The sequence below is a fragment of the Agelaius tricolor genome, unplaced genomic scaffold (genome assembly GCF_023055355.1).
Source record: "Agelaius tricolor isolate 1412-34295 unplaced genomic scaffold, bAgeTri1.0.p SCAF_41, whole genome shotgun sequence".
NCBI classification, from domain to species: domain Eukaryota; kingdom Metazoa; phylum Chordata; class Aves; order Passeriformes; family Icteridae; genus Agelaius; species Agelaius tricolor.
In genome coordinates this window covers 709607-727661 of record NW_027269301.1, presented here as the reverse complement: position 1 = coordinate 727661, position 18055 = coordinate 709607, and the positions used below count along the sequence as shown (strand labels likewise).

General features: G+C 51.4%; 1 protein-coding gene across 3 annotated transcripts in view; it reads right to left on the bottom strand.

The window, feature by feature from the left end:
* The window catches only part of FGFR1 (fibroblast growth factor receptor 1), a 34762-nt gene that overhangs the window by 2563 nt on the left and 14144 nt on the right, over nucleotides 1-18055 (bottom strand). The window contains exons 3-18 of one of the 3 annotated variants that reach the window (XM_071454833.1): nucleotides 17441-17704; nucleotides 16522-16605; nucleotides 15731-15906; nucleotides 13662-13785; nucleotides 12156-12346; nucleotides 9155-9299; nucleotides 7034-7236; nucleotides 5579-5724; nucleotides 3981-4102; nucleotides 2892-3002; nucleotides 2595-2785; nucleotides 1506-1628; nucleotides 1321-1391; nucleotides 946-1083; nucleotides 444-549; nucleotides 44-136 (exon numbers count right to left, since the gene is read on the bottom strand). In XM_071454833.1, the coding sequence (XP_071310934.1) occupies nucleotides 98-136; nucleotides 444-549; nucleotides 946-1083; nucleotides 1321-1391; nucleotides 1506-1628; nucleotides 2595-2785; nucleotides 2892-3002; nucleotides 3981-4102; nucleotides 5579-5724; nucleotides 7034-7236; nucleotides 9155-9299; nucleotides 12156-12346; nucleotides 13662-13785; nucleotides 15731-15906; nucleotides 16522-16605; nucleotides 17441-17704 (2234 nt within the window). In that variant the 3' untranslated portion in view covers nucleotides 44-97. Of the gene's footprint in view, nucleotides 1-43; nucleotides 137-443; nucleotides 550-945; nucleotides 1084-1320; nucleotides 1392-1505; nucleotides 1629-2594; nucleotides 2786-2891; nucleotides 3003-3980; nucleotides 4103-5578; nucleotides 5725-7033; nucleotides 7237-9154; nucleotides 9300-12155; nucleotides 12347-13661; nucleotides 13786-15730; nucleotides 15907-16521; nucleotides 16606-17440; nucleotides 17705-18055 lie in introns of those variants that run through there. The other 2 variants (XM_071454831.1, XM_071454832.1) reach the window with 2 other exon arrangements.

The window sequence follows — 18055 nt, the reverse complement described above, 5'->3', positions numbered from 1 at the left end:
AAACTCCTGGCAGGGACAAACCCCAGTGCCAGGCTCAGGAAAGGACAAAGCAGCCCCCAGGGAGAGCCTCACCCAGGTGCCACCAGTGCCACCTCTCCTACAGACCCTGGGAAGCCATGGACAGGTCCAGGTACTCCTGGAGGGACAAACCCCAGTGCCAGGCTCAGGAGGTGACAGGGCAGAGCCTCATGCATGTGCCACCACTGCCACCTCTCCTACTGACCCTGATCCTACTCCTGGCAGGGACAAACCCCAGTGCCAGGCTCAGAAAGGGACAGGGCAGAGCCTCACCCAGGTGCCACCTCTCCTACTGACCCCAGGAAGCCAGGGGAGTACTGATCCAGAGGCATGGACAGGTCCAGGCAAAACCCCCAGTGCCAGGCTCAGGAAGGGACAGGGCAGCCCCCAGGGAGAGCCCCTCAGCCAGGTGCCACCTCTCCTACCTGGTTGGAGGTCATGGCCACGATCCTGTCCAGGTCTTCCACCAGCTGCTTGAAGGTGGGTCTCTGGGAAGGGACGGCGTGCCAGCAATCCCTCATCATCATGTACCTGTGAGGGCAGGCCAGGAAGGGGCTCAGCCTGGGGACCCTGACCCACAGGAGCAGAGAAGCACCAGGAATGTGTGCCCGGTGTCCCTGTGCCCAGGCTGGACCCATGGCCAGGGCAGATGCTACTCCAGGGTGATCCCCCATGTGCAAGGAAGGGAAACTCTCCTGCCTGCCCTCACCACCCAGGGCAGAGGATGGACACAGTCTGGGCTGCTCCCTGTGCTGGGATTCCCTCCTGTCCAGGGAGATGCTCATTATTGCAAATCTGTTTGATGGTTTTGCAGGGCTGGGACTGTAACTCCAAACATCTGCCTGCCACCCTCCATGGCCCAGCCCACGCTCTGCACCCAGCAATGGCACTCAGAGACTTCAAACCCCTCTTCCCCATGCCACTCACAGCTCGTTGGTGCAGTTGCTGGGCTTGTCCATCCTGTGACCTTCCTTCAGCAGCTTGAAGAGCTCCTCAACGGGCACACCAGGGTAGGGTGACCCACCCAGTGTGAAAATCTCCCACAGCAGCACCCCAAAGGACCACCTGGGAACACAGGGCAGATGCTGAGGGACCAGGGTGCTGACACCCTGCTGGGCCTCAGTGAGAGGCTGCTTTGCTGGGAGGAACAGCACCCATAGCATCGATTCACTCTGCAGGATAAATGAGTCCCAGCACCAAACACAATTTGGATTCAAAATGTTTGGTTGGCTGGCACCAATTGGAATTCCATTAAACCAAGGCAGATCCCATCCATGCATGTCCCCAGCAGCCCCTACTCACACGTCACTCTGGTGGGTGTAGATTCTGTCAAAGAGAGCCTCGGGGGCCATCCACTTCACTGGCAGGCGACCCTGGAGCACAAAACCCACAGTGGCTGTGAGGGAACCTGAGCCCTGCACGCCTGGGGCATTCCCAGCACCGACTGGAGCCTCCCCACCCTGCAGAACCCCTGGCACAGCACTCACATTTGTGGTCTTCTTGTAGTAATCGATGTGGTGGATGTCACGGGCCAGCCCGAAGTCAGCGATCTTCATCACGTTGTCCTCTGTCACCAGCACGTTCCTGGCTGCCAGGTCCCTGTGGATGCACTGACCAAGCACAGGGCTCTCAGCACCAGAGGGTTCCCCATGATGGGACGTGTCACGGACATATTTTAAGAAAATTCCTTTATCATTAGGGTTTTTTGAAAGCCTTTCATTAGGATTTGACCAAGCACAGGGCTCTCAGCACCAGAGGGTTCCCCATGATGGGACATGTCACGGACATATTTTATGAAAATTCCTTTATCATTAGGATTTTTTCTCCTGAGAAGCTGAGAGGCCTCAGAAGCGAAATGTAAACATTGATTATCTGCTGCTGTGGAATGCAACAGGTGCATCTGGGATTGGTCTCATGTGGATGTTTCTAATTAATGGCCAATCACAGCCCAGCTGGCTCGGACTCTCTGGTCAGTCACAAGATTTTATTATCATTCCATTCTATTCCTTTCCTTTCAAGCCTTCTGATGAAATCCTTTCTCTCTTCTTTTAGTAGAGTTTTAATATATAATTTTCTTTTAATACAATACGTATCATAAAATAATAAATCAGCCTTCTGATGAAATCCCTTCTCTATTCTTTTAGAATAATTTTTATTATTAAGTTTTAATATATTATATTATAATAATTATATTTTATATTATATGATAGTAATAATATATAATAATTGTTATTATTTATAATCTATAAAGATTTATTATTTATAATTTATATTTATTATAGTAATTATATATAATTTATTATATATACTATATAATAAAATTATTATGTTTTAATATAATATATTTTAATATATCATATATTGTTTTATGATATATATATGATATTAAATTTTCTTTTAATATAATATATACACCATAAAATAATGAATCAGCATTCTGAAACATGGAGTCAAGATTCCCATCTCTTCCCTTGTCCTGTGACCCCTGCGAGGGACGGGCAGGGAGGGAAGGGTGCATGCCCCAGGCCCAGCTGCTGGGCTCCCCATCCCACCACAACCTCCTGGGAGCTCCTCACCTTCTTGGAGGCCAGGTACTCCATGCCCCGTGCCACCTGGTAGGCACAGGAGACCAGGTCCTTGAAGGAGAGCTGCTCCTCGGGGACACGGGCGGGGTTGTAGCAGTACTCCATGCCCGGGGGCCGCCGCGCCTGCAGGTACTCCCGGAGGTTGCCCTTGCTGGCATATTCCACAATCACATACAGGGGTCCTGAGGGGATGGTGGGATGAGAACGAGGAGCAGGGCTGCCAGGCCAGCCCCTCCAGGGGACAGCAGCTGGAGGGGTGGCACAGGGGACACCTCCTCCCCTCCTCACCGTCCTGCGTGCAGGCTCCCAGCAGGTTGATGATGTTCTTGTGCTTGCCAATCATCTTCATCATCTCCATCTCGGAGATGAGGTCAGACAAGTCCTTCTCTGTGGCGTCGGCTGAAGTGGAGAAGGCAGCACTTAGGGGGTGCCAGGCTGGGCTGCACACTACAGACCCCAGCCAGGGCTGTGACATCATGCCAGTATAATTTTAATATGTAATTTTCTTTTAATATAATATAAATCATAAAATAATAAATCAGCCTTCTGAAACATGGAGTCAAGATTCTCATCTCTTCCCTTGTCCTAGGACCCCTGTGAACAGCACCACAGGAAGGGTGCATGCCCCAGGCCCAGCTGCTGGGCTCCCCATCCCACCAAACCCCCCTTCCCCATCCCAGCACTGCACCCACAGCTGTTGGTGAGCTGTGAGTTTTGTGAGCAACTGCATCTTATAAATACTGACAGTTATCTCTATCTAGTATTGTATTAAGGGCTACTGCAGCACTGAAAGTTTGGCTTTGCAGGTAAGATATAAACCTGAAAACTCATCTCTCTTGCTTGCTAAAGATCTCACAGCACTGTTTTGCAAGAATAATTTGTTACCATCAGTTTCTTGTATAAACTGCTGTGTAGCCGTGATATTTACTGAAAAATCCTTTCCTTGGGATTTTTTCCCCTGAGAAGCTGAGAGGCCTCAGGAACAAAATGTAAGCAATGGTTATCTGCTGCTGTGGAATGCAACAGGTGCATCTGGGATTGGGCTCATGTGGTTGTTTCTAATTAATGGCCAATCACAGTCCAGCTGGCTCAGACTTTCTGTCCAAGCCACAAACCTTTGTTATCATTCCTTCTTTTTCTATTCTTAGCCAGCCTTCTGATTAAGTCCCTGCTTCTATTCTTTTAGTATAGTTTTAATATAATATATATAATAAAATAATAAATCAAGCCTTCTGAAACATGGAGTCAGATCCTCATCTCTTCCCTCACCCTAAGCCCCCTGCAAACACCACCACACTGCAGTCAGTTAATTACATTCTGTCCCCTTAAATTCCTTCTCTAGCATCATTTTGCTAAGACATTTTTGCTGCCACTCACACTTGAGCATCTTCACCGCCACCTTGGTCACACGGTTGGGCTTGTCCTTGTCCAGGCCGATGGCTTCTGCCAGCACCACCTGCCCGAAGCATCCTTCTCCCAGGGGCTTGCCCAGGATCAGCCTGCAGGGAGAAGACCCCAATTGTTGGGGAAGATGGAACAGGAAAGCCTTATCAATCTGATTGTCTGGCAAAGGATTTTGAGAATATAGAAACTATAAGTGAGATTGAAATGAAAGCAAGCTTTGAGATCCCTCAGTTACTGAACAACTGGAAAACAATGGTGTGGCTGGCTGAAGGTGATCCCCTTTTGATGGAACAACACCCTCTGCTTGCAGACAGCCCCAAGGGTCAGAGCAGACCCTGCCAGCTTGGCAGAAGGGGCCCAAAGAGGAGTTTGTAGGGTTTAAAATGGAACACAGGATGGTGATGTAGTGATTCTTACAGGCTGCATGTAAATGCTATAGGATTTGTGTCTTGTACTAGATTGGTTGGTGAGAATCAGAATATTCAACACATTAGAAGACTGATTGTATTAGAACAGGAACCTTGCTCTCTTACCCCTTTTACTCCTCTTATGCTCTTGCATTCTTACCCCTTTTACTCTCTTACGCTTTTGCTCTCTTACCCTCTTACCTTTTCTCTCTCATCCTCTCTCCCCCTCTCTTCTCTCAGTCCTGCTCTGATCTGTGCCTGGCAGCTCCCAGCAGTGCCCTGCACCCAGGCCCTTTACAATAAACCCCAAATTCCAAAACCTGGCTTAAAAAATCTCTTATCTCCGTCCATCCTGACCATCCTACCCCCATTGCTCCTACACCTGATGCAGCAGGGCAGCAGGATGCTCTGGGCACCAGCAGCACCAGCAGCATCCTCCAGTGTAAGAGCTTAAATGAGAGATGTGGGACTCCAGGCAGCTCTCCAAAATGCAGTTTATTCCATCTAAGCGGTTACAGCAGTCCAGGGGCATGGGTGACAGAGCTGTGCCCACAGCTGTCAGCTCCAGCTGCAGGCAGGCCTGGACACCCTTTGGTTTTGGTTACAATGCATTCTATACTTTTCTTTTGGTTACAATGCATTATTTACTTTTCTTTTGGTTACATTGCATTATTTACTTTTCTTTGCTGAGCATCTTAATGCAGTAGAACCAATCTATACCTTAACTTTTATCTACAGCCTATCATAACTACTATAATTACCATATTCATGTTACTGTTCTCCAGTCACTCACAGTCAGTACATTACAGTTTAAGCTAGAAGTTGTTTTTCAGTCTTCTAGCAGTAGAAAATTCTGAGACTTTTTTCCTACTCGCAACTTTGCTGACTTGTTTCCCTGTGCTATCTTCCTGCTTGGTAAAAACATCTTCTTTTTTGGGGTGGGTTTATCTTTTGCTCTGAGTCATAAAAACTCTTTCTAACTAACATACTCTTTACTTCTTTGAGTGGCTCAGCAATTCTTTTTTTCTATATCAAAACTTGCTTCCATCTCTATTCTTTCATCAGACTCAACATCTAGAAATCTTTCTGCTAAGCACACAGATCTGTGTGAGACTTTTTTGTCAAACTCTCATCCTTCCCAACACTCTGGGGTGCTGGGCTCACCTGTCCCGGGGCAGCTCCCAGCGTGGATCCTCGGGCAGCTCGTACTCAGAGACACCAGCCAGCATGGGGGTGCCGCTGGAGGAGAGGCGTGAGGGCCTCACCAGCATCACTCCCGAGTTCATGGACGAGCTGGAGTCGGCTGACACCTGCAGGGGGGACGTGGGTTACCTTCATGCAATGCCCAGCCCGTGGCTGGCTGCCCCCGAGGTGGGGGAAATGGTGATGGGAGCATTGGCACCCTATAGAAGAGTGCTCCCTGTTGATGGAGTGACAAAAGTATCCTTTGTCCTATTACAGAAATGACAAAACTATCCTCTGTACCCTTGAAGGAGTGAGAAAACTATCCTTTGTCCCCTTGAAGGAGTGACAAAACTATCTTCTGTCCCCTTAAAGGAGTGACAAAACTATCCTCTGTACCCTTGAAGGAGTGACAAAACTATTCTCTGTATCCTTAAAGGAGTGACAAAACTATCCCCTCAAAAAGGAAAGAAACCCAGAATTTTCTCTCCTGGATTAGGTGAAAAAACCATCTCATAGGACCTAGGGGACTCAAACTTAAAGATACTACACTTAAGGATATTACACTTAAGGATGCTACACTTCAGGATAGCTAATTGCACAGGAGCCACAAAGTCTTGTACAGGGATGTGCTGGCTGTTGACAGACTGACAAAATTCTCCTTTGTCCCCTCAAAAAGGAGAGAAGCCCAGAAGTTTCTCTCCTCAACTGGGTAAAAAGACACCTCATAGGACCTGGGGGACTTCACCTCAAACTTAAGGATACCCAATTGCACAGGAGCCAAAAAGTCCTGCCTGAGCAATTAATTAGAAAAAGAAGTGAACAAAGAAACTAATCCCTTTTGTGAGGTGTTTTACCTCCTACACCTGGCTCGGTTTTTCTCTATTTGTTATTTTGCCTTTTATTAAACCTTTCTGTTTCCAACACTGCACCAGAAGGCATCCTGCTGATTTTTATGCATCTAAGGGCAGCTGAGCTATCTTGGGTGTGTTATAGACCTCTGAAATCTTATTAGACCTGGCTCGAGGAGGCTCCTGTAACAGCACCTGCCCTGCCTGCAGCCCCCTGCCCACCCTGCCCGTGTGCCCAGCAGTGCTGCTCCCCTCTGTGGAGCTTTTAATTATTCTCCATCATGCTGCAGCCCAAAAATGCACAGCCTGGGAGCTCTCCCATCTCCTCAGTGTGTCCCACACTCTGCTCAAACCTTAACCTGCTGCAAATCCTCCTGGTTCTCCTCATGAGCCCCATCAGGGGAGGGATGAGGGGGAGCTGCGCTCACTGTGCCGCCATCAGAGGCACAGCCAGGTGGGCACAGGCTGGAGGGGGTGGCACATGCAGCAGGGTGAGATGGTCCCAGCTCTTTCCCATCCCTCCTCCCCCATGTCCCCTGGGCTCCAGGAGAGGCAGTAGGTGCAAACAAACCCCCTCTCTACTTTCTGTTACCTGTCTGCGCAGGGGGATGCTCTTGGCCAGCTTGTGCACGGCCAGCTGGCTGTTGAAATCTGTCTTCTTGGTGGTGCTCTTCAGCTTGTAGATGATGATGGTCACCACCATGCAGGAGATGAGGAAGGCTCCGATGCAGTAGATGATGATCTCCAGGTAGAAGGGAGATGTCATCATGGCTGGGGTGTCTTCAATAGCTGGGTCAGCGTGAACAGGGGGTTTTTGTTAGCACCCACCAGGCCCCAGGGAGTGGCACTGGGGAGCCCCTGGCTCGTCCCCAAGCTCAGTGGGGACCTTGGTGCAGCAGGGACTGGGGGCTGCCCCCCAACCCTTGCAGGGAAGGTGTGCAAGCACCCCCAGCTCATCACCCCCACAGCCAAGCAATGCCTTTGCCACTCTGCAGGCAGCCCAGGGCGGGATGTGGTCAAATGGGACAGGTATGAAGTGGGGGGACATGGCCTGGGTCACCCCACAGGGATGTGGCACCACTCTGGGGACAGGTGTCTGTCCCAGCTGCTCTGCTCTGCCCACATTTGGGAGCTGCAGGTCCAGGGAGTGGCACTGGGGAGCCCCTGGCTCGTCCCCAAGCTCAGTGGGGACCTTGGTGCAGCAGGGACTGGGGGCTGCCCCCCAACCCTTGCAGGGAAGGTGAGCAAGCAGCCCCAGCTCATCACCCCCATGCCTTTGCCACAGGGTGGTCAAATGGGACAGGTACAAAGTGAGGGGACAGGGCCTGGGTCACCCCACAGGGATGTGGCACCATGGGCACCTTTGGGGACAGGTTGTTTTGCGGAGATGACTAAAAACTTTACAACTTTGTGGAAGTTGTAAAACTGGTATGGTTATTACATTGCTGGATGCATGTGGAAATTATGTGGAAATTATTCTCTTTAAAAGACATGCATACTTTTGGGAATTTCAGGGTTTTTTTAAATTTTTCTTTTAAATATATATGCATGCAATTTTACAATGGGTTTATATATTCATTTTTACGAATTTTGCATGACATTTGCTGTTAGTTCTTTATTAGAAAGAATTTTTAGGTCAGGTTGACTTGCTTTCATTGTCTTTCTGTCTTTTTTTATCACTCTTTGTCTCTTTTTTTTTAATTCCTGTTTTTCACCAAAGTAGTTTTTTTGAGCTTAGGTTTTTGTAGTCAGGCTAAATAGTCATGTTTTCTAACTACAGATTTAACTTAAAAATGTACATTTCACTTAAATTTAAATGGATTTCTGTTTTGGAGAATTTTTATTTTGTCGGGTTTTTTTTTTAGAAAATAAGCAAATTTTTTTTATTTAATGCAATGCAGCCAGGGGCACTCCAGTGGCAATGACCTGCTGTGGGGAGCCTGGGCTGCTGGGAGAAGGGACCCACAGACCCTGCCCTGGTGGCTGAGGGGGTGTTGGAGCCCTGGACAGCTCAGAGCCCGCTGCCCTGTGCCTGGTCCGTGGTGAATCTGGCAGGAAGGGGCTGCCAGTCCACCTTGTGCACCCCCAGAGAGCAGAGCCTCAGAGAGAGGTGTAAGAGGGAGCTGAAGATTCCTGCCCCACCTCTGAGCACACCCGGCTGACAAAGCAGTGGCTGATAACTGGGAAAGTTTTGGCTGGGAAGCAAGGAGCACACAGCAGCACCCCAAAAGCTTTCCCACAGCTGTTATCAGGCTTTGGTCCCTCATTGATAGCCAGCAGCAGCATCAATGGGCACGGGGCAGCCATCCCCACAGGGCAGGCACACACAGCCCTGGACAGTCCCACACCACAGGGCAAGGCCAGGCCCTGGCAGGGAAGGGCAGCACTGCCAGCACCCCCAAACCCCCCCTGGACCCCCTGAATGGCAGCACTGGCCTGGCCTGGGGGTGTGAGACCGTCCTGCTCCAGTGGAGCCAGCCCTGGTTAAGCACCCCAGGTATGCATTGCCTGGGCCAGGGAGAGAGCAGGGGCAGACCCCAGCTGGGGTGGAGGGGGGCACAGAGCCAGGGGACACTGGGGGACACTGGGGACACTGCCCCAGCTGCAGGGCAGCCCAGCTGAGCCAGGGAAGGGGCTGGGGAGGGCTCTCTCCCGGACCACAATGCATACATTGGAAAGGAGGGAGGAAAGGAAGAGGAGTATATACCTTCGAGAACTGTCAACCATGCAGAGTGATGGGAGATCCCAATAGAATTACCCGCCAAACATGTATACTCCCCAGCATCCTCAAATGAGACATTCCTTAAGTGAAGCACTTCCATTTCTTTGTCTGTCGTGTTAACGCCAGCCGTCTGGAAGGGAAAAAATGGAAGCAAAAAAACGGAGAAGCAAACGACATGAGATCTTCTGGGAGGAGGCCAGAGAGGAGGGAGAGCCCAGTCTCATTTGCCAGACCCCCGGGGAGCAGACAGAGACCACTGCAGAGACGAGAGACCCTCAGGATGACCACTCATCCCGGCCGACCTAGGGAGATGCTGTTAAATAAAACCCTCCACCAGACGGGGAGTCCTGCCCATCCGAGCATGCTGGTGATGGGCTGCATGGAGAAATCACCTCTGCAGGGCTGGCTGGACAGGGATGGGAGCACAGGGACACGACACAGACAAGGGGATGGTGGCAGGAGGGCAGCACAGACAGGGGATGCAGCACGGTGCCAGTCTGGGGTGCCTGGACTGGCCTGATGGCAGCAGCCTCATGTAGATATTGTATTAAGGGCTACTGCAGCACTGAAAGTTTGGCTTTGCAGGTAAGATATAAACCTGAAAACTCATCTCTCTTGCTTGCTGAAGATCTCACAGCATTGTTTTGCAAAAATAATTCGTTACCATCAGTTTCTTGTATAAACTGCAGTGCAGCCGTGATATTTTCTGAAAAATCCTTTCCTTAGGATTTTTCCTCCTGAGAAGCTGAGAGGCCTCAGGAACAAAATGTAACCAATGGTTATCTGCTGCTGTGGGATGCAACAGGTGGATCTGGGATTGGGCTCATGTGGTTGTTTCTAATTAATGGCCAATCACAGCCCAGCTGTCTCGGACTCTGTCCGAGACACAAGCTTTTGTTATCATTCTTCCTTTTCTATTCTCAGCCAGCCTTCTGATGAAATCCTTTCTTCTATTCTTCTTCCTTTCTTCTATTCTTTTAGTATAGTTTTAATATAATATATATCATAAAATAACAAACCAGCCTTCTGAAACATGGAGTCAGATCCTCGTCTCTTCCCTCATCCTAAGACCCCTGTGAACACCGTCACACCCTCAGTTATCATTCTTTTTCATTAACCCTTTGTTATTATTCTTTTTCTACTCTTAGAAAAGAATAGCTAGCCTTTGTTATCATTCTTTTTCTATTCTTAGCTAGCCTTCTGATCCTAAGACCCCTGAGAACACCAGCACACCCTCAGAGACCCAGGTTCCCACAACTGTCTATCAAATTCTCTTTTTCCATAAAAGAATACAAAACAGTGAGTTATTTACAGAAAGCATGTGAGAAAGTTTGCTACAAGAATATGAACATCAGAAGGCTTAGAAAAATCTTAAAAAATCAGGGTGACACCAGACCCAGCAGGCACCTGCTGTGTGCATGATGGGGAGGGCAGCACAAAGGACAGACAGCAGGACACTGGGACACACACACAGAGCACAGCCAGCCCCACCGGGTATTTTTCCATGGTTGTTGCACCAGAAACAGCAGAAACAGGAGAGCCCAGAGTTTTGTCTTCCACCGCCAGGCATTCCTCGTGTTACCTGTGGCCAGGGGCCTGGTGACTGTGAGCCACGCAGACTGGTTGGCCTCTCCAATATAATTGGAAACCTTACAAACATACTCCCCGCTCTCGGCCTCTGTCACATTGTACAGGGTCAGCACCTCCGCATCTGAGCTATTAATCCCCGAGTGCTGGAACAGACCAACAACACGCAGTCACACGGGTGTGCCCAGGAACCCCAGCACCCTCAGGGCTGGCACGGGCTCTGCCAGCCCCCACAGGGGTGGGGGGCACGGGGATGCACACAGGGGGTCACAGGAGGGATGGGGGTGTAACTCTGCTCCCCCCCCGGTTAGGAGCACAGCTGGGATGGAATCACTGAATGGCTTGGAAGGGATCCCTAAAGGCCACCCAGTCTGACCTCCTGGCACAGCTGCACTGGTGGCCAGCCTGCCCACTGAGTGCCACTGCTGTCCCTGGGACCATCCAGGGCTCAGCTCCCAGCTCCAGAGCTGGGCTGGCTGCCCAGGACACCCACCCAGGGCTCAGCTCCCAGCTCCAGAGCTGGGCTGGTGCCCAGGACACCCACCCAGCCCTGTGCTGAGTGCCCTTAGGGTTCAAAAGCACTGGGATAACACAACCAGCCTTGTGCTGAGTGCCCTTAGGGCTCCAAAAGCACTGGGATAACACACCCAGCCCTGTGCTGAGTGCCCTTAGGGCTCCAAAAGCACTGGGATAACACACCCAGCCCTGTGCTGAGTGCCCTTAGGGCTCCAAAGGCACTGGGATAACACACCCAGCCCTGTGCTGAGTGCCCTTAGGGCTCCAAAGACACTGGGATAACACACCCAGCCCTGTGCTGAGTGCCCTTAGGGCTCCAAAGACACTGGGATAACACACCCAGCCCTGTGCTGGGTGCCCTTAGGGCTCCAAAAGCATTGGGATAACACACCCAGCCCTGTGCTGGGGACCCTTAGGGCTCCAAAGGCACTGGGATAACACACCCAGCCCTGTGCTGAGTGCCCTTAGGGCTCCAAAGGCACCCCCAGCCCTGTGCTGAGTGCCCTTAGGGCTCCAAAGGCACTGGGATAACACACCCAGCCCTGTGCTGAGTGCCCTTAGGGCTCCAAAGGTACTGGGATAACACACCCAGCCTTGTGCTGAGTGCCCATAGGGCTCCAAAGGCACTGGGATAACACACCCAGCCCTGTGCTGGGTGCCCTTAGGGCTCCAAAGGCACAGCAGAGGCAGCACACAGCTGGCACACACAGCTGGCACACACAGCTGGCACACACAGCCCTCCCTGCTGCCCGCTGGTGATGGCTCTGGGCTCCAGCTGCCCCCAGGCAGGTCCCCAGCCCCAGGTGACTCTGGTGGCTGCCAGAGCCCTGCTCCTGCCCCAGGCACTGGGAGCTGGCTGGGAGCCCCCAGAGCGTGGCTTTACCTTCAGGATCTGCACGTAGGGCAGGTTGTCGGGGCCGATCTTGCTGCCGTTCACCTCAATGTGCTTCAGCCACTGGATGTGGGGCTGGGGGTCGCTGTAGACCTTGCAGACAAACTCCACGTTGCTGCCCAGGGCCACTGTCTTGTTGGCAGGCAGCCCTGCCTGCAGGATGGGCCGGTGTGGGGAGCGCTCTGCGGGACCAGACGTATTTATGAAAAATATTTGATTTTATGAAAAATCACGGATATATTTTATTTTATGAAAAATCCTTTTGCTGGGATCTTTTCTCCTGACAGGCTGAGAGGCCTCAGAAATGAAATGTAACCAATGGTTATCTGCTGCTGTGGAATGCAACAGGTGGATCTGTGATTGCTCTCATGTGGTTGTTTTTAATTAATGGCCAATCACAGCCCAGCTGGCTCAGACTCTCTGGTCAGTCACAAGATTTTATTATATTCCATTCCTTTCTATTCCTTTCAAGCCTTCTGATGAAATCCTTTCTTCTATTATTTTAGTATAGTTATAATATATCAATATAATATAATATAATGTAATGTAATGTAATGTAATATAATATAATAAAATAATATAATATAATGTAATGTAATGTAATATAACATAACGTAACATAACATCATTATATTATATTATATTATATTATATTATATTATATTATATTATATTATATTATATTATATTATATTATATTATATTATATTATATTATATTATGAATAAAATAATAAATCAGCCTTCTGAAACATGGAGTCAAGATTCTCATCTCTTCCCTCAGCCTGGGACCCCCTGTGAACACCACCACAATGGGGCACCTTACAACAGGGTCTGGGCTGCCTGCTGCCCATCCTGGGGGCACCCTGCAGCCCCCCATGCTCAGGACCCCTGGCTGAGGTGGGCACCAATGCCCCCAACCCAGCATTAGTGTCCCCTCACCCAGGAGCCTGCCTGCAGCGGGGTGACAGCATCCAGGATGGGGGACAGGTGAAACCCCTGGGGGACAGGGACATCAGCACCTATTGGGCAGGGTCAGAGGTCAAACAAACCTATGGAGGGTCCTAGCTGTTCACAAAGGGGCTGCCACTGTGGTGAGTCAGCATTAACAAACCCCTTTGTTCACCTCGCTGACTGTTCCCTTCAGTTTGCTCAGTGTAATCAAATTAAATCACATTTTTAATGGTTCATTTACTGGCATTTAGAGCAGCTCCACATGTGGAACTGCTCAGACCAGCCTTCCCAGCTGGGAATTATGGCCAATAAGGCGATTACAAGAAGTTTCTGTCTGGTCTATGAAATTATTTTCACCACAATTAGAAACCTCCAGAAGAGGGTGGGGCGAAGCTCTCGCTGCCCAGACTGGGGCAGGAGGCCTGGGATGGTGGGCAAGACCCTTCCCTGGTAGCACAACCCACCCAACCCCACAGGATGCAGCACCCATTGCTGTTTGGGAGGGCTGAGGGTGTGGGGTGAGCCCCCAGCCCCCTGCACTCACCCACAACATCCAGCTGGTAGGTGTGGTTGATGCTGCCATACTTGTTCTCCACGATGCAGGTGTAGTTGCCCTTGTCAGATGGCACCACCGAGTCCATGATGATGCTCCAGGTGGCCTGGCGGACCTGGGGGGACAGAGCCAGTTACCTGCAGCCTGCAGAGCCCCAGGCCCTGCTCATGTTCAACCCCTGGCATGGGCAGGACACCAATCTCCCTTTGAGGTCACCTTTCTCCTTCCCTGCAGAGGGGCTGTAATTGCTCCCAGCTGTCCCAGGAGGGACAGGAGGCACAGAGCCAGCTCTGGCCACACAGAGCCAGCTGTGCTGAGCAGATGTTGTCGCTGGGCTGGTGGGGACACCCTCCCTGGTGGCCCCTGTGTGTGCAGGGAACAGAGCAGAGCTTTGTTCCTCCTGCAGGAGCTGCTGCCCTGGCTGGTGCTGGGTCCCCATGGTCAGTGGGGGCTGAGATGGGCAGTGGGCAGCTGCAGCCTGGTGTGCTGCACCCAGGGTGCTCTGTGGGTGCTGCTGACCCAGTGCTCCTCCTTTGGGACAGCCTCAGTGGCTCTGCTGGGCACACAGGGCTCTCCAAATTCCAGCCCTGGCACTGCCAGCCCCAGCTGTGGCTCCTCATGGCAAACCCTCCTAGAGCCCAGCTGGAAACTGGTTTATTTTCACAGTGCTGCATTTCAGCCCTGCTGGCACTGTGCTGGCACCAGCCCTGTCCTGGCTGAGCCTGTGTCCCTCCAGGACAGCCTGCACAGAGCTGGCAGCTGTGACGTGGCTGCATTCCTGCTGCTGCCCCAGTCTCCTGCCAGGAGCCCTGGCATGCAGGGCACGTCTGCAGCCACTTGTGACACGTGGCACGTGGCCCAGGGGTGATGGTGGCCCCTGGGTGGGCTGGTCCAGGGCTCCCAGCCTCGGAGCCCCAGGCAGCCCTGCTCTCAAAAACAGAGATGGCAAAAGGCAAAAGTGCTTTTAATTAATGGCCAATCACAGTCCAGCTGTCTGGACTGTCTCAGTCAGTCACAAGCCTTGGTTATCATTATTTTTCTATTCTCAGCTAGCCTTCTGATGAAATAATTTCTTCTATTCTTTTAGTATAATAATTAGTTAATAATAATTAGTTTTAATATAACAAAATAACAATAATAATAATATTATATATAATATATAATAATAGAAGATATAATAATATAATAAATAATGATATAATACATATAATATACATAATTATATTATGTATATTATTATATATAATATATAATATTTATATATTATTATATATTATATATTTATATAAATATAAATAAATACACTGTATATTTTTATATATTATCTGTAAATATATATAATATGTAATAGTATATTATGATGTATAAAATATAATATTTAATAATAATAAGAAGAATAAGAAGAAGAAGAAGAAGTTTTAATATAATATATATAATAAAATAATAAATCACCCTTCTGAAACATGGAGGGAGTCAGATCCTTGTCTCTTCCCTCATCCTAAGACCCCTGTGAACACCACCACACCCCCCCCAACCACTGCTGGGCATGGAGGGGGCTCCAGACCCCTCTCCCTGCCCTGTCCCTGTCCTTGGAGGGGGGATTAGGCAGAGGTGGCCGAGCCAGGCTGGCTCTCAGCACAAACCCCCTCCCCCAGGGCTGAGCTGGTACAAACATGACCCAGAAGCAGCAGCAGCAGCAGGAGGTCACAGCTCTAGGGCCCCTCCCAAACAGCAACGTCAGGGGGACCCATCTGCCCAGCTGGGGTGGTGTGGGTGGGGGCTCAGTGTCTGTCCAGCCCCGTCCCAGTGCTGCCCCTCTCCCCAGGAGCCCCCAGCCCTGCAGTGCCTGGATCTGGGGGCTGTTCCCCCTGCCCCAGGAGCCCCCAGCCCTGCAGTGCCCAGCCCTGGGGGCTGCTCCCCCTGCCCCGGCTGTCCCTTGGTGCCTTTCCCTTCTCCCCAGGAGCCCCCAGCCCTGCAGTGCCTGGATCTGGGGCTGCTCCCCCTGCCCCAGGAGCCCCCAGCCCTGCAGTTCCCACTGTTTCCCCCCTCCCCAGCTGTACCTTGTAGCCCCCGATGCGATGGTCAGGTTTGAACTCTTTGCCGTTCTTCAGCCAGCGCAGGGTGGGGTTGGGGGTCCCGCTGGAGGGACATTTGAATTTCACTGTTTTGGCAGCAGGGACAGCGTGGAGCTTCTTCTCCATCTTCTCAGGATAGGTCCAGTAGGGAGCAATGGCCTCTGGGGAGCAGAGGGAGGGCTCAGCACAGCCAAACCCAGCAGCCTCCTGCTCCTGAGACACCCAAGGATGCCCAGAGCAGCAATCAGGAGAGATGCCAGCAGGCAATGCCAGCTAAAGCAGGGAGGGGAGCTCTGGGGCATTACCCAGAGACACAGCAGCCCTTTCCCTGTGGGGAGGATGCTCAGCTAAAGCAGGGAGGGGAATTCAATATGTTGCATATTTTTTAAATAGACAGGCTGAATTTTTTTAAATCCATATCTTAATAGGTTTTAAAATATCAGAATTATTTCTTTGTTTGCAGGTCTTTATGTGGAAAAATATTTCAGCTTTTCAGACTAATAAAGACATGGTTTTGTCTAAGCAATGAAATTTTGATTATTTCTTGTTTTGGAGTTCTGGGGCATCACCCAGAGACCCAGCAGCCCTTTTCCTGTGGGGTGGATGCTCAGCTGCACCAGCAGTGACCCCAACCCAGCCCTGCTCTCCCCACCATGCCCTCGACACTGCCAGGTGCCCTGGGCTGCTCTCCCCATCCCTGGGTGATGCCCATGTGTGCCCAGCCTCCCCCTGCCTGCCCACAGGGCAGTGCCAGGGCAAACCCAGCTCGCACGTACGGTTGGGCTTGGTGTTATCAGCCTCCTTCTCCTCCGACGAGGAATCATCTTCATCATCATCATCCTCTGCAGAGGGGAGAGCGTCTGCAAGAGAGGCAAGGGCCCTGCTGAGTGCCTGGGTGTGTGAGGGGAGCTTTGTGGCTGGCAGAGCACAAAGGGTGGGTGGGTGGGTGGGTGGGTGGTGGGGCTGTGCCCGGTGGTGCTGGTGCCCAGCAGGGGCACAGGGATCCACAGAAATCCCACAGAATCCCCAGCAGAGCCAGTGCCTGCAGCCATCCTGAAGAGATTTGCTGTCAGAGGTGACTTTGGAGCTCCTCACCCCACGTTTGGTGCCACCAACACCCCTGGGGTGGCAGCCAAGACCCGTGAGCACAGACACGTCCCCACCTTGAGCATTCCTCCCTCTCCAGCCTCACACTCCATCAACAGCACTGCAGAGCACGGCTCACACCCAGAACATGGCCCTTTTGGGGCAGCCCTGCACCCCCCAAACCTTCAGATAAACATGAGATGATTTCTGGCTGCTCCTCCTTGCAGTGGCTCTGCAGCCTCCTGCCCCTTCAGACAAACATGAGATGATTTCTGCCTGCAGTGGCCAGGAAGCCACAGCACCACACTGGAAACTCTCCTGGGCACCTGCAAGGTGCAGGTTGGCCCTGAACTCACTGTGTGTGACCAGCGTGTGTGCAGGGACCTGCAGGGGTGTGCAGGGACCTGCAGGGGTGTGCAGGGGTGTGCAGAAATGTGCAGAAGTGTGCAGAAATGTGCAGGGACCTGCAGGGGTGTGCAGAAATGTGCAGGGACCTGCAGGGGCGTGCAGGGACCTGCAGGGTGTGCAGAGATGTGCAGAAGTGTGCAGAGGCTGCCTCCTCCTCGCTTCACAGCCCGGCCCCGTGGCTGCCCTGTCCCTGCTACGAACCTGAGACGTTGACGGAGAAGAAGGTGGTGTCGCTCCCCGAGGGGCTGTTGGTCATGCAGGCATAGAGCCCTGAGTCCTCGGGCACCACGTCCCTGACCTCTACCTCGTCCCCAGTGATGCGTGTGCGGTTGTTCTCGGCCAGCTGGACGCCGTCCCTCACCCAGTTGATGCTCTGCACGTCGTCCCGCAGCCGGCAGCGCAGCTGGAGCAGCTCACCGGGGTGGGCTGAGTACGACTCCACTTCCATTTTTGCTTTGGGCACAGCTGGAGGGGTTAGGGGAGAGAAGAAGAGAAAAAAAAAAAGGAGAAAAGGGATAGAGACCGGAGGAAAACCATGCTGCTGCTGCTGCTGCTGTGGCCTGGTTAATGAGGCAACATGCACTGCTGGGACATTCCCACTGCTGGGATATTCCCATTGCTGGGACATTCCCACTGCTGGGACATTCCCACTGATGGGACATTCTCATTGCTGGGACATTCCCATTGCTGGGACATTCTCACTGCTGGGACATTCCCACTGCTGGGACATTCCCATTGCTGGGACATTCCCACTGCTGGGACATTCCCACTGCTGGGACATTCTCATTGATGGGATATTTCAACAACAGGGACATT